At 45.2% G+C, this 16,877-nt stretch overlaps 1 protein-coding gene across 1 annotated transcript in view; it reads right to left on the minus strand.

Moving 5' to 3' along the window:
• Positions 1 to 12,571, minus strand: part of KIF5C (kinesin family member 5C) — a 143,985-nt gene extending 131,414 nt beyond the window's left edge. The window contains exon 1 of the mRNA XM_087819861.1: positions 12,446 to 12,571. Within this exon, the coding sequence (XP_087675987.1) occupies positions 12,446 to 12,571 (126 nt within the window). The remainder of the gene's footprint in view (positions 1 to 12,445) is intronic.
• Between the last annotated feature and the right edge of the window lie 4,306 nt (positions 12,572 to 16,877).

Raw genomic sequence — 16,877 nt, forward strand, 5'->3', positions numbered from 1 at the left:
GTGGCTACCATTCTGGACAGTATTAGAGCACAGTATTCCAGTGACGTTCCAAAAACTCTGCAGCTCATAAAAACACTCGTTATAAAAGGAAACATTTTTCATAGTAATAAAGAACTCATTTAACTTCAAGTTTTCCACTAATCTGTATGTTACCTCCTTATATTTGTTTTTCATAGGACTAAGGAAGTATTAAATAGGTGTATATTTTCCCCTTTACAAGCTCTTTTGGATAAATGTCTAGACCAGAAAATGCTGCTTAAAATACATCTTCAAGTCAGTCTTTATCAAGAGCCATATTTATTAAGGAACATTTAACAAACACATGAACAAGCATTGTTACTCTAGAACAAGCGATTTTCAACCTTTTCATCTCATGGCACACCAAAAAAAAATTTTTTTGCAGCTCTGACAAAAAACATAGGTATAATTTTGATTCATTCAAATTGGACAGCTATTGTTGCATTGACTGTTGTCACTTTTTTAATTTGACAATCTAAGGGAAAAGAGGTCAGTGCCTCTGACTAAATAAAAATTCTTGCGGCATACCAGTTGAAAATCACTGCTCTAGAATATGGTACTTTGGGTGGTTTCTTCCCCCACTTGTTTGAACAGATAATTAGTAGGTTGTATTGCTTAGTAATTACTATGGAAGAGCTAAACACTTCCCTTCTAAAGTCTACTTTTCACAAATATTATGTAAACAATTAGTAATTAGGAGATGTTGATGCTATCATGATGACATTAGTACCAGGGACCCAGGAATCCCAGGGACCCAGACTCCCCTAACAGTCAGCCCCCTCCTCTTCACAGGGTGGGCAAGCTTGCTCTGCATGGGAATGGTGACACAGCAGGTATAAAGCGCCACCTGGGTAGGGCACCAGCACATCTCATCCCAACGCTGAAGCTGGTCAAAGTCTCTGGTGAGAAGGCTTGTGTGGTCTTCCTACTCTCCTCACCGCACCACTTGACCATCCCGCAACCCAGCCTCTTCTGAACCTTGAGACCAGCCCACGTGGGCCTGAATCTGTGGAGCCAGGCTAACTTACCCACTCAGTAGCATACAGAGAGGAGATTAAAAGAAAAAATCGCCCCTGGAAGCCAGCCCAGGAAGCCAGCCCCTGCTGAGGTTGGCTTACCAGAGGCCAGACACAGGAAGGAGCTGACTGCCTCCCATGGGATCCTGCCCACCACTAACCAGGACCAACAGAAGTCTGGACACTGACCAATTAGATTGGTATTTATTCCTCCCTGTGGGGCAGGAGGTGACTATGAAAGAAATAGAAGTCCCTTCCCCAAGACAATGCCAAAGTTTCTGATGTCATATGGAGTTATTTCCCCAAGTTCCCAGATGAAAATCAATAATCTTCGAGGAGTGAGGTGCCAAAGAGTTCTTTCAGGAAAAACTATGATATAACCCCCTCAGAGAACTAAGCAGACTGCTCGTTTCCTCATGAGGCAAATGAGATGGGGAAATGGGAGAGATCGCTCTACGGGAGTTCCTGAGACTTGTCAAACCAGAGCTGTGTAGCCAAGATCTTTAAATAAAATGCTTCTAAAATGATGTTATTGATCTGCAGCTCTTCCAACCATAACATATCCTGCAGTCAAGGAAGTGAAAGCATAAATTATTGAGAGGTTTGCGCTTTTTCTCCAATCGCATCTCCCTTCAAAAGTTTGTTCTTTTTTATGAGGAAAGAAAGAAGAAATAAAAAGAGAACTACAAACCTCCTTCTTTAAAGAACTGGGTGCACTGAATTCTGTTCTCACCCGTTTCCCCTTCAGCTCTGTGGATTTCTTTTCCAGTATTCAGTTCTCATCAAGGCTGGGTATTCATTGACTTAAAAGGTAATAAATACTAATACAAGTAGACACACCTAAAAGAATTGGTCTAAATGCAGTTGTTAGCAAACTAATAAGGGTGGGCACTGAGCTTGGAAGACAAATGAGTGATGCGTCTGCCTGTCTTCCTGAAGCTGACGCAAGCTGACTAAAGCAAGGGAAGGAGGCAGCAGGAAAAATGATATAAAGCATGAAGCCCTTCAAATAGCTTTTCTGGGTGACACTGCAATGCCTGCCTTGGTTTATTAAAAAAAGATAACTGGATGTGACAATGGTTAAGGGAGATGGCCTGGAAATCTTGATTAGCCCTGCTTGCTCTGTATGTTTCTACTGCCACACGTGACTCTATACCAAAAGCCTCCCTCTCGTTTCAAGAGGGAAATGCATGAGCATTTCTTTCTCTCCTCGCTTGTAATTAATAGTGCCTAGTATTCTGATGTGAGCAAATCAAATGTAGAAGAATTTATGAGGCAATGGTGGGGGTTGGATTTGGATATTTGGCATTAAGGAATTGTTCATATTTTCATGTGATAATGTTAGTGTGGTTTTAAGAGTCCTGATCTTTTAGAGATATATATTACAATCTAGGAATAAAATACTGTGAGATATTTCACTTTAACCAATGTCACTCAAATAAATTCAACTTTTATAAAAAGATCTCACTTTAAAACAGTAGAGTGCTTTTGGAGGAAAGGTTAGGGAAATACAGAAAAAATAAGATTGGCCAATTTATTGATGGTTAAAACCAGTTCATGGGGATATATTTTGTTATTCTTTCCACTTGGTGTAATGTTGAAATTTTATATAATAAGTTTTTTAAATTAGTATCTAGTAATAAAGGGGGAAGGAGCTCTTTCTAGGGCATTTTTGAGGGGGCTATTTTATCCGTTCTCAACTTACCACTGCCATTCAATGTCAGCACCGAGAAGAAAGGGCACATCCATCCTCTCTTTCTTTAAGACTACAATCTTAGACTATTATCTCCCTCTACCTCAAAAGCCAGATTTAGCTTTTGATCACCACCAAGAAACAACATCCTTCAGGATATTGAAAATGACAAGAAACAGCCTACACAATCCCATGGTTTACATTACAAGTCTGAAGGCATTGCCATGTTCTGCATCTATGGGTTAACAGTGGGTGATGAAGCACACTCTCTGTAAGAATTTAGTTTAGCACAGGTATGAAGGGATGGATGCCTTATGAGACAAAAAGGAGCAATTCCATGTGGTGAGCAGAGAAGTGAGAATATAAAACAGAAGATAATTCATCGTCTCTGAATTGCTCCCTCTCAAAAACTATGGATGCCTTAAAAGTCATCTATATCATTTTACCCAGCCATCCAAATTCTAGAAATGTATTCTGACAAAATAACTGGGCAAGTGCACGAAGAAATGTGGGCCCTGATGTTTATCACATCTTTGTTTATAACAGAAAAGAAAAACCCAAATATCTATCAGTAGGGAATGGTTAAATAAAGCATCGATGGGACATATGATGGAATTACATGTAACCTTTAAAAATGCTGATGTCTGAGGTATACTGTAGGTTTCAAAATAGATTTTATAAAATCATATGTTTGTTTTAAGACAAAATGTATTGTTTTATGAATAGAAAAGAGCTGGAATAAACAATAAGATGTTAACAATGGTGTTTTCTAGCTCTTAAAATTAAAAGTAATTTTTGTCTTCATGCTTCCTGAATGGTTTGAGGTTTTCCCCCCAATGAGCATGGAATCTATCAGGACCCTTGAAAAAGCTATTACTTTTAAAATAGTGACAACAAAACCATGAAGATGCCCAAGTAAGAAAAACAAGGTTCCAGAACTGGACAGACATCAAGTAATACCCGGCTCTGACATCTGACAGCCTAGAAGAGTGATCATTCTTCCATCTCTTTCAAAAGACATCTTGTACTGAGAAACTACTCTGTTCCAGGCACTGTTCCAGTGGAGGTGGAAATAAATAGAGATAAATAAATAATAGCTGAAAACTGCATTAGTTCTCAGTCTCATTAGAGGAAAGGACACACATACCCAAATAAATGCAGTACCGGAGAAATTCAGCCAGGAGCTGTGCATGGGGCCAGGGTCCAACCTGGGCATGACTGAAGGGATGAAGGGCTGGTCAGGAAAAGTCAGAGGAGGTAAATGGATGCTTCCATGCAGGTAGGCTCTGAGGCCCATCATCTTACACAGGTGGATGTGAGCAGCTGTAGGTAGGGAGGTACTGAGCAGCCTAATCTTTTGGAGAAATGGAGGCACAGTTGGATCATGGGGTAAGGTCAGGAAGGTAGGCAGCGCAGAGTGTGGAGGGCCTCAAACCTCTTCTCAACTGGGCCTCAACCTTGGACTTCCATGTCTGTCCTTGCAGAGTCTAGTTCTAGCAAGAGTCCTGCTAAGGCAGTGTAGAGAGACCCCCTCATCCTTAATATCGCATCACCCTCGACACCTCAATACCAACAACATCTTGACACCGTGATTATCTTGCCTGCCTTTAGTGAGGGTCCTGTTAGGTCAGTTCAGCAAGAATTTCCCCACCCTTAATGTCCCCTCTGAGTAACTGTCCCCCCACTGACCCTTCAACCTGCCCCACTTGTACTTGAATTTGGAGTTGAGCCTGATTTCTCTCCCCTATTGCAATAGTGTCGACACCTATCTCAATCGTCTTCCTCACTAATTTTACAAGTGTCAGAATAATTTTCTTTTAACACAACCTGAAGGCACTGGGGAAACTGTGAAGGGTCTGGGCTTTCCCACGATTAGTCAGTCTGACAAGAGTACAGAGAAATAATCACTAGTGGGTCCTACAGTAGCAAATTTTCTGAAGGCCTACTACGTGCCAGGCACCATGCTCGGCACTCTACGAGCAGGATCTCCTGTCAATGTCACAACCACCCTAGAACGTGGAAAGTATTATTTATTCTCCCTCTTTCACAGGCCAGGAAACTGGAGCTCAGTGTGGGTTAGCAATCTGTCCAAGTGCATACAGCCAAGAATTCACAGAGCTCGTCTTGGGCTGCCTGACTGGTATCCAGGTTTGGTGCTGGAGAGATACATCATAATGAATCTAAAATCCTGTTTTCTCTCAGGCTCCCTGTAATATTTGCAAATAACCGAAACTCAACAACTCCATGCCTACTAAAAGGAGTTTGACTGACATGCAGCAAATTAAGGGAGGCGCTTTCTTCACCACAGAAATAGGACTTTATGAAAAACCTGAGAGAAATAAGGTGAAATTGGATCCATCAAGGGGCTACTTTTTCTTTAATTAGAGAGAAAGCATTAGGGAATGGGTAGTTTTGTTTTCGCTTGTTTAAGAAGTAGACTTGGATGATAATTGTGAGACAGGGACTATAAGGAACCCAAAGGTGGAGGAGGCTTCCTCTTTTGAAGGGGGGAGAAGAGCCGAGAATGGAAAACATAGTCATTAAACAGGGGAGTTGGGCCAGACAAGCACAGGTGGGGCAGAGGGAAATCCCCAGCGATACCCAAGTTATTTAAGGTAATTCAGAAACTGCCAATTACAGAGACTTGATTCCAGGCAGGAAACAGGAGAGAAAGGAACCCTCAATAATCAAGATATACTGAGTAAGCAACTGTACAACTACAGTAAAGGAGACAAAGATGGTGTAAAAAAAAAAGTTCCTGTCCCTAAGAAGCTTATAATTTACATGCGGAGGACACGCACACACACAATCTTATATATGATCACTGCAGATTAAAGGAACAGCTGATAAGCCTATAAATAAGGAAATGGGAGATGAGCTCTGCCCTCAGGGATGGTTAGAAATTCTACAAATAAGCTGAAAAAAGGCTGTTCCAAGCAGGAGAATGGGGTGAACAAACGCCTAAGAAATGAGGAGGTATGAAGGGTTTTCAGGGGATAGCCAGAGTTAAGGACGATGATTCGGGGGACAAAGATAATTCTAAATATGAGGAAAATTATGAGGGAAACGGAAAACATGGATATAATTAGCATGTATTGAGCATTTTCTCTGTGTCAGATTCTATTCTGACCACTTCCTTTCATTTCATCCTAATGACCCTGTGACATAAGCAACCATCCCTACTTTAGAAGAGCAAACCGAGGCGCACAGAAGCTAAACAGCTTTTGAAAAGTCTGACACTGAGCTAGTGAATCCATACTCTGTTCTGTCTGGCTCTCCCTGCTGCCTCCACCTACTCCATTCATTTATGTAGCACCTACTGTGTGCTCACTGCAGTGAGCAGCCTCCAGTGACTCACCAGATTATGGTTGCTCTTTTACGTTCACTCATTCCAGGGCCTCAGAGGGTATATTTACAGGAAACCACCAATCCAGTTTCAGGTGATGTAAACAAACGTCTATGAATTTAGGGCACAGAGGAGTGAAGGACTGACACATCTCAGCACTGCTAAACACTATTAATACTCACTTAGACAAAGTGACTGAATAAACTCTTAAAACCCTAACTTAAAATGTTACTGCTTTTCGACAGGAATGCAAAATGGTACAACCACCTTGGAAAACTGTTTGGTAGTTTCTTTTCTTAAAATTTTTATTTATTAATTTGAGAGAGAGACATCGATTTGTTGTTCCACTTATTTATGTGTCGATTATTGTGTGTGCCCTGACTGGGGATCAAACTTGCAACACTGGTGTATCGGGATGACACTCTAACCAACTGAGCTACCTGGCCAGAGCTGTTTGGCAGTTTCTTAGACTTAAACATAGAGCTATGAGATGATCTAACTAGCAATCCCACTCCTGGGTCCTTACCTAAGAGATACAAAATTTATTCTCACACAAAACTTATACGCATAGGAATACAGCAGCTTTATTCATAACCATCCCAAACTGGAAACAACCCAAATGCCTGTCAACAGATGAAAGGATAAACAAACTGTGGGACATCTACCTAATGGAAAACCACTAGCAATAAAAAAATCAACTATTGATATATGCAACACCATAAAGCTCAGAGTTAATTAAGTAAAAGAACACACAATCAAGAATATATTTAATATATGATTCCATTTTTATGACAACCTGGAAAACGCAAAATTATAGAAGAACAGATAAGTGGTTGCCAGGGGTTAAGAGAGGGGAGAAGGTTTGACTACGATGTATAAACATGAGGGCTTTTTTAAATTTTTTATTGGTGGTATGTGGTAGGCAAAGTAATGGCCTCAAACCATGTTCACACTCTAAACCCTGGAATTCTGTGAATATGTGAACATTACAGGATTAAAGGGACTTTGCAGATAGAATTAAGGTTGCTAATCAGCTGACCTCAAAACAGGGAGATTATCTCTGATTATCAGGGTGGGCTCAACACCATCGCATGGGCCCTGAAAGGTGGAAGGAGACAGAATAGCCCATGAGAGAGACTTGCTGTGGAAGTAGAGGCAGGAGAAATGTGAAGCACGAGAGGGACTCAACTGCTGCTGGTTTTTAAGTTGCAGAAATTGGCTAGGACCTGAGAGCAGCCTCTAGAAGTTGAGTATAGCCCAGGATGACAGCATGGAAATGGAGACCTCAGTCCTACAACCACTAAGAACTGAATTCTGCCACCAACCTGAATGGGCAAAACATGGATTCTCCCCTAGTCCATCCAGAAAAGAACACAGCCCTGCCAACACCACCTTGGCTTTATGAGACTCTAAGCAGAGAAACCAGCTGACCTGATGGACTTCTGACCTATGGAAACTGTAGATAATAAACTCATATTGTTTTAAGCGTCAAATGTGTGGTAATTTAGCAGCAACAGAAAACTAATACAGCATAACTACATACCTCTATGTACTTGTCAAACCCCCTACAAAATATACACCAAAAAAAAGAGATTTTATTGTGTATAAATTTACAAAGAAAGGTTTTCATGTTCTTGCTTTTAAAGACAATTACTGTGTATAAAAAGCAAAATTCTAGCCATATTTCTTCACTTCTTCAGTCCTTAATCACCACAATGATAACTCAAGCTTGGAACTTAGTCTCTGCCCTGGCTCCTGCCTTCCTCACCCATTCACTGCCCAGAACTAATCGAAGCTCCTGCAGATGGAGGCCACTTTCCACACCACTCACCAGCTCAGGATTTGCGGCTGATGTTTTGCTTTGTCTCTCAAACAGGCTGGAACTTACATGGCCTCAGAAGGAAGCTCCCATCTCTAGCAAGACCTGCTTTCCCAGAACTCTGAACCACAGAATGAAAGGAAAGCTCCAAACTGAAGCGTGAAAGTCCATTTCAAAGAACTTTACAGGAAATTCTCCAAGGCAGTTTCCATCAACACAGATGCATCAAAACCAACAGGCACAGCCCAAAATAATGGATGACTTGCCAGGATTTATAGCAAATAATGAAAGAGTACTATAAGAAATGCCATAAATCCAATATATTTCTCTGGGGAATTAATGTGGAGTCCCTTTGCTAATCACTAGGCCACCCCCACCCTCTACCAGTGTCATTGGGTCTCCTTTTTTTTTTTTAAAATATATCTTTACTGATTTCGGAGAGAGGACGTGAGCCAGAAAGAGAGAGATAAAAACATCAATGATGAGAGAGCCATTGATCAGCTGCCTCCTGCACATCCCCTACCTAGAATCAAACCCAGATCTCCTGGATCATAGGTCGATGTTCAACTGCTGAGCCATGACAGCGGGCGAGGTCTCCTAATTTTTAACAAAGTTGAATGCAGTTCTCTCCCAGCTTTCTTACAGCACTTTAAGTATAGTATATGCTATCTTATATGCTCAAAGGAATAGCACTTCTCTTTAAAATTGTTTCTTAACTACTCCCCACAGCTTACAGTCAATTAAAAGTCCATAAAATAAGTTAAACATACCAAAGTAAAGACTTCTAAGCTCAAAGAGAGATCAATAAATATTTATTAAGTGCCTTCTGTGGAGAAGGTCCTGCGAAGTACAAAGAAGCAAAACACAGAAGACTCTTGTCTCTCTCTGCACATGGCTTACAATGCCAACAGACTAATGATCGAAACTAATAGTAATCTAAGGCAAAAGATTATGTGATCATGTACAAAGCAAATGCTACGGGAGTTCAGAGTGGGGAGAAAGAGTGGCTGGGAGGTCAGGGGAAGAAAGGTTTGCACAGGAGCTGAAAAAAGCAACAATGGTAGAGATGATTCCTCCAAGACAGAACATTTCCTCAAAGAGAAATCTAGAAACTCCACCTGCAAAATCTCCCTGCTAGCATACATTTCCATAAGATTTGAACATGACTTAAAAGAGAGAAAAAAATTATCCCAGCTTCAAAAACAAAAAGAATTTCTGGGTTCTGAATTTGAACTAGCAGCTAACTCCACAGAAACTCATTCTTTACTGGTCTCCACTGAAGGTGAAGGTTACTGGCATTTCTGGATGGTTCTGGGCTTCTCTGGTCATCCCCACAATCTGCACCCCTGCAAGCAAGGAAGGGAGGACCCACCTTAAGCAGTCTCCACCTAAAACTGAGCCACACGGGCTGGTTCCAACTGGACTGACGGGGGAGCCATTCTACTCTGTATACAAAGTGTGATACAAAACTGTCATTTCCCTTAGTTCCACATTATTAATTAGGAATGGGACAGGTCCTAGCACATGCCAACTCAAGTCCCAACACCCTTCAGCATCTGGAAGTCTTCTGTTCTGAACCCACACTCACCAAAAGACACATATAAGAGAATGTTCATAGCAGCTCTGTCCCCAAATTGGCCCCAAATTGGAAACTATCCAGATGTCTACCAACAGTTAATGGGATAAATAAACTGTGTTATATTCACATAATGGGTTACTACCCAACAACAAGGATAAGCAAACTGCTTGGACATGCCACAACATGGATGAATCTGACAAGCATAATTCTGAGCACAAGAAGCCACACACAAAAGCAAGAACACTGTTTGCTTTTATGCATATTAAGTTTGTTTAAAAAGCAAAACTAATCTATGGCATTAGAAGTCAGAATAGCAATGACCCTAAAGCAGGAGGAATTAGCGACAGGAAGGGGCACACGGGGGACTTCTGGGGTCCTGAAAATGTCTTTTTCTTAGTTTGAGGGGTGATTACAAGGAAGTGTTTACTTTATAAAAACTCATCAAGTTGCAAAATTATGATAACACCTTTCTATAGGATGCTTTATTTCAATAAGAAATTTGTCTTAAAACTGAAAACTGTGTTGTATTAAAGGATTACAGCAGGATCAGCAAAACTTTGTAGCTGAAGAGCTACCTGTGCGTTCACATACGCAATTTTTTGTTTAAGTTACTTATTTTATATAGTGATCATTTTTATGGTAAAATTTATTTTATAATTTGTTTTCACTGATTTGGTCAATAACATATACATTTAGACAGGAAGTACATACTCATAGTAATGGCATAAAATTAAAGAAAGAAAACCCTAAAATTAAGAATCTCTGCCTTGAACACGCGTGAAAGGGGATGACATACAGGGTGGGGCAAAAGTAGGTTTACCATTGTTCACATGGAAAATAATACAATAATTAACAAATGATAATACAAGAATAACCTCTTTCAGTACTCCCAACTGCAAGCCTCCTTTCGCCCTGCCCTGTGCTACTCCACTTCCTTGGGCTTGGTCTACAGGCTTAGAAACAGGGGGAGAGGAGGGGGGGCAGGGGGAGAGGGAGGGGCGAGAAGAAACTTCTCCAGGCTGTTCTTTAAAACCTCTGAGAAAAAAAATTTAAAAAAATAGGATCACCAGAACAATAATTGCTGCACAATCATTTGTTTAAAAAATTGTTACAAGGCAAGAGGCAGGGACTGGCCGTCCCAGTAACTCCCACTCTAACTCCACCCTGCGGGCTGACCCCAGCTGAGAGTGGAACCCAAGCAGCTTCTATCCGCCCCGCGCACTCTGGCCATGGGTTTATCACTCTCCCACGGCTGCCATCAATCCCAGAATTTCCCTCATCACCCACAGTGCAGCATACATCTTCCCTTCCGTTCAACATTACGGGAGAAAACCCCTCCTTGGAGCTCAGAGGTCGGCTCCGGGAAAGGAGGCGCATCCACCCAGCGCTGTGAAGTCAGTGTCCCGACGGCTGTGAACACCAGGCCGGGGACAAGGTCGTCGTGGGGCGCTGCCTCCCTAAGGCAGGTACACGCTGCAGCCCAGTGCCAAGGTCAGAGCTCTGCCTGGGTTCCCCCGCGTGGGGAGCGTGCCCGGCCTGCTGCTACACTTAGCACCTGCTAGTCCCCGGGGCCCTTCGCTGCGGCACCCCCTTGGCACCCCCTTGGCAGAAGACGCAGGGAACCGCTCGGCCAGGCCAACGTCGGCCTCGAGTTGGAGAAAGGCCTGGCAGAGACCCCCTGTAAATTGTCACCTGTCAATCACTTGACCTAAATACACCAGCCACTGGGGGAAGGGGAGGGAGGGGGTTAGCCGGAGCATGCTCAGTGATCGAGATGACATCACTTAATCAATGCTGGGCAGGGAAGGCTGCATCAGCAGCCCCGAGCGGGCTGCGGGACCGAGTCGGCGGGGACCCGGAGGCTCGCGTGGACTCGGTCTCTCCCCGACGCCGCTCGCGTACAAAGAGGGCACAGCGGCTACGCACGCTGGGGACCTCGGGGGGCGGGGAAGGGGGGAGGGGCACGAAGCTGGCTTATTTCAGTTGACACATTCCTTTAAGAACTAAAAACTCGTGGTGCTCCCTTCCTCCCCCCCTCCCCCCCGCAGCTGAGGCTCCGGGGGGTAGGGGGGTTGGGGGTGGAGGGGGGAAGGGGAAAGGCGAGAAGGTAGATCTAGAGGGAGGGGGCCCCAGCCACACAAAGTAACTTCTGCTCTTTGCACAGTGGGGCTACTGGGCTGCGCCCTGGGCCCCGAGGCGCACAGCTGTGGGCACACTGCCAGTCCTCTCCACTCGGCACCAAGCACGCCCGAGGGCCTGTGGCCACCATGCGGAGGAGTCGCCCCCCTGGGGAGGGGTCAGGCCCGAGCTCCACGTCCAAGGCAGCCTAGGCTGAGAAGCAGCAGGAGACAGAGCAGGCCCCCCGGGGACACCAAGCGTTCCTTGCACCCTCCCCCTCCCCCCCCCCCCCCCCCCCCCCCCGCCTTCAGCGCGCAAAGCAAGGTGAAACGCGGGGGGACGCCGCGTCCACACCGCCGGGGAGCCCCGAGACGAGGCTGGGCTTTTCCCAGCCCCTTTTCTCCTTCTTTTGCTAAGATGGTGAGAAAAGGCAAAATGTTCAATAAATCGAACTGATCCCTGGAATCACTGGTGGGTCTGCAGAGCTCATACTTTAAGGGGAGCCTGGGCACCCCGGCTTGAGGGTGACCTGAACACACTACCCACGCGGCATGGACAGGGAGGGGAACAAAAGGCCCACCCGGGCCCCCACCCCGCGAACAATGGCGACGCCGAACCCTCCTCGCCCCCCGCCCCCAGCCTCACCACGGGGGCCCGCCCCGCCCGCGTCGCCCCTCCACCCCCACGGAGGGAACTACGGCGCGGGGACAGGGGGTCTCCCCTCAAGCCCACCCGAGAAAGCAGACCCGCGGTGACGTCTGCAGGGGCTGCCCGAGCCCCTCCGCTCGGTCCGGGGTGTCGGGGTGTCGGTCTGCTTGGCGAAGCAGGAGGGGAGGCCGGACGCGCGGCCACTTACCCCGATTACCACGGTCTCATCGCCTTTAAATTTGGGGATGAATTTGTCCCCACGGAGGATCTCCGCTTCGTTGAGAGGCCGGAACCGGCACATCACTTTGATGCTGCATTCAGCTGGATCCGCCATCTCGGCCGGCGGCGGGGAGGGGGCGCGGGGCGGGGGCGCGGGGCGGGGCGGGGTGGGGGCCCGGGCTCGGCAGACGAGGGTGGAGGCCGCGAACCGCACCGCCCGCGGCGAGGCCGCCCGCAGCAGCCTCCACGGCGCTTCTCAGCAGGTCATCGCGAATTCGGAGGGTGGCAGCTCCAGCCGCTCCGAGACCGGGGAGGTGGCCGTCTATCAGCCTCCGGCCCCGCCGGCTGCAGACCTACCTTCCCGGGCCCTGCGCCGCGCCCCGGGCCCACCTGCCCGCGACCACGCGGCCGGCGGAGCGGGCGATGCGCATGGAGCGAGCCTCGCCCGGCTCAGACCTCCCGGGCTCCTGCGCGCTCAGCCATCCCGCATCAGCACCAGCGCGCGCTCGGCCCGCCCCCGGGCCCGCCCCTCCGCCGCCCCCTCCCCCCTCCGGCCCCCCTCCGCCCCTCGGTCCCGCCCCCCCGGCCAGCCCGGGGCGACAACGTCACCGCAGAGACCCACCCCCGCCCCGAGCGCGGCGCATCCTGGGACGTGTAGTCGTTGCACCTGCAGGTGGAAGGGGGAGGATGCCTGGAGCTGGCTTTCGGGACGGCAGGGGTGCCCGGGATGCGACCTCCAAAGGCCTGCAGGGGTCTGGCCTGGCTGCCAAGTCAAGAACAGGAGGGAGGTCATACCCATCACTCCCGGTTAAAATCTCTCTAAATAACCAGGTCTCTGTCATCTCTGCATCTCACCCGAGCAGTTAGGAGCCCTTTCTCTATGCTGAACAGTTTTGAGGACGTTCAGGATGAAAACGAGATTTGCATGAACATTTTAAGCCAGCTATTCCTGAAGATGCCCGTACATAACTAGTGGTTCATCGCATATTTTGGGTTTGGGGTCAGAGATTCCTTTAATAGCTGATGAAGTTAGGTACCTTTTCCATGGCAAAGAACGAAGACAACCTCATACACTCCCACAGATTTTTCATGCTATTTCGGACGGTTTGGGAATGACTGAAGCCTGCCTGTGACTCCCAGGTTAAGAACCTCTTAATTACTATTAATTATAGTACAGTTTACAGAACCTCTGCCTAATACCTACTTAGAATCCTGTAATATGTACTGAACATATAGAGGATCAAGTCCAAAATCCTTTACAAAATAGCCCCAGGCCCCGTGATCAGATTTCTGCCTACTTGTTAGCCTCATCTCTTGGCACTTCTTGTCTGGATGTTTACTCTCTGACAAATACCAGGCTACTGTGGCTTCCTCCATTCACCTCTTGTTCTGCTTGCTTCTGATATCTTGCTTAAGCCACTTGCTCTCCTGGAGTCACCCTTTCATGCCTCTTACTAAGTATTAGGGCTCTTAGGGGGGAAAGTGATAGAAACGCAACTGGAGCCACTGAGGCAAAAGGAGTATTTATCAGAAGAATGCAGATTTATCTTGCTTATTATGAAATGGTGAAACAACCGAGCCATGGCGTGGGCAAGCTACCAAGACTCACTCTCTGTCTCACTCTGGTCCCTGCTCTTTGTGTTGGCCTCACTCATTCTAACTTTGGATCATCCTTCCAAATGTCAGGAAACCCAGCTGCCAACAACCCTTGGGTTTCATTCTTCAGTTTCTACCACTAGATAAGGATAGATATTGTTTCAGAGTTTTAGTTGGAAAATCCTAGGGAAGGTCTGTGATTGGCCTGGACTTAGGTTGGTGTCTCCCTCTAGACTACTCAGCCAGAGGCAAGGACTGCAAAATCAGGGGAATCCCATGGTCGGAAGGTTCCCAAATGAAGAGGATGCTATTCCCTCCAGTAATCTCCATCGGTGAAGTTTCTGCACCCCACAGTCTTGTGTCAATGGCACTTGGAGCAATTACAGCCCAGGGTGGGTACAAAAAGGGCCACCTGACCCACCAGCTACTGACTGAGGTCCGCATGTGCAGAACAGCAGCAGCAGCATGTTTGTTGCAGTTGGACCAGAATCCTGGAGATGCAGGTGGTGACCAGAGCAGAGAGAGTGGAGATCCCACAGCAGAGCTGAGAGGGAGTTTAAAGCAAAACCATTGAGGGGAAGTGGTCTTAGAGGAAGGTGACCCTGAAAGGGAAAGGGAAGGATAAATCCTGCTGTTATACAAGGAAGGTCCCCACGAGTCACCCAACCTTACTGCTCAGGACTTTCCTTCACAAACCTCCACTCTTCACCACTCACCATTCGCTAAGCATTGGACACATCTTGTCAGTGCTCACTCTTTACACACGCCCAGTGGATTCCTCTCACATTTCTGCCTCTTAAAATCCTAGCTATTCCTCAAGAGTCTATAAGACTCTCTGTAAAACTTCCCCATGCAGGGTTTCCATTCCAGGTGATGGAAAAGTTCTGGAGCCTGGCTGGGCGTGGCTCAGCGATGGAGCATAGACCTAGGATCCAGGAGATCGTGGTTCGATTCCCAGTCAGGGCACATGCCCGGGTTGCAGGCTTGATCCCCAGTCGGGGGTGTGCAGGAGGCAGCCGGTCAGTGACTCTCTCGTCATTGATGTTTCTATCTCTCTCTCTCCCTCTCCCTTCTTCCCTCTGAAATCAAAAGATGTATTTATTTAAAAAAATTTTTCTTAAAGTTCTGGAACTAGATAGTGTGATGGTTACAGAACAATGTGAATGTACTTAATGCCACTGAGTTGTACACTTTAAGATGGTAAAAATAGTAGAAATGTATGTTAGGTGTATTTTACAACAATAAAAATATGGAATTATCGCATCTCTATGTTCATTGCATCATTATTTACAATAGCCAAGACATGGAAGCAACCTAAGTATCCACTGACAGATGAGTGGATAAATAAAATGTGATATTGTATACATAATATATATTCATATATATGCTTATATAATAATATTTATATATGCATACATAATAATATTCATATACATGAATATACATGAATATTATTAAGCCATAAAAAAGGATGTAATTCTATTATTTGCAACAACATGGATGGACCTTAAGGACAATATGCTAAGTGAAATAAGTCAAACAGAGAAAGACATATACCATATGATCTCACATATGTGGAATCTAAAAAAATACAAACAGAATTTATAGATAGAGAATAGATAGGTGTTTGCCAGAGGCAGGGATGGGGGAAGGCAAAATGGGTGAATTTGGTTAAAAGGTAAAAACTTCCAGTTATATACAGCATGGTGACTATACTTAATCATACTGTACTGTATAGTTAAAAGTTGCAAAGAGAGTAGATCTTGAAAGTTCCCATCATAAGAAAAACATTTTGTAACCATGTGTGCTGATGCATGTTGACTAAATTGTGGTGATCATTTCACAATATGTACAAATATCAAATCACAGTGTTGTACACCTGAAACTAATACAATGTTATATGCTGATTATATCTCATTTTTTTAAATAATATATGATATTGGCCCTAGCCAGTTTGGCTCAGTGATTAGAGAGGCGGCCCATGGACTGGAGGGTCCCGGGTTCTATTCCTGCCAAGGGCATGTACCTCAGTTGCAGGCTCAATCCCCGGCTGTGGTCCGGGTGATGCCAGGGGCAACCAATCGATGTGTCTCTCTCACATCAATGTTTCTCTCTTTCTCTTTCTCCCTTCTACCCTTTGTGAAAAGCAATGGAAAAATAGCCTCAGGTGAGGATATATACATATATATGTGTGTGTGTGTGTGTATATATATGTATATATGTGTATATATATATATATATATATATATACACACATAGAAAAAGAAATTGAATTTAAATAAATAAACACCTCCCTGCACAGCCCTAGTTCATAGGACTCTTCATCTTCTTAGGCCATCAGTCCCTCAGATTTGGCACATGAGCACTTGCTGCCTTGCAATGACATTCCTATTGTTGTCTGGTACTGTTCTCCAGTTCTTTCCATGTCACAATATTTTTCTTCATGTGAAATGTCTTGTGTGTATGTCTTGCTTCTCTATCTGTGTTGTGGGGATCCTATGTTACCTACATACTTAATAAATATTTTCTGAATGATCAATCCATGTCCATCATGATCATGATAATAGCAAGGACAAATCGATGAATACACGAACTTGAAAACAAAGGCATTGCATTGTCAGTGGAGCCTTGGGCTCAGAATCCTAGATATTTCATTCCAGCTCTACTGCTAACAAGTTCTGTGACTTCAGAAAATGTATTTAACTCCTTTGAATTCTTTTCTTTTACCCCATCTGTTGAAATGATGCTAAAAATATTACCTATTCTGGATAAGTGAGAATTGGAAGAGAAATATGTGAGAAAATACTATGGAAATAAAGTCTGGA

This window comes from Miniopterus natalensis, chromosome 8 (genome assembly GCF_054644295.1).
Source record: "Miniopterus natalensis isolate mMinNat1 chromosome 8, mMinNat1.hap1, whole genome shotgun sequence".
Taxonomy (NCBI): Eukaryota; Metazoa; Chordata; class Mammalia; order Chiroptera; family Miniopteridae; genus Miniopterus; species Miniopterus natalensis.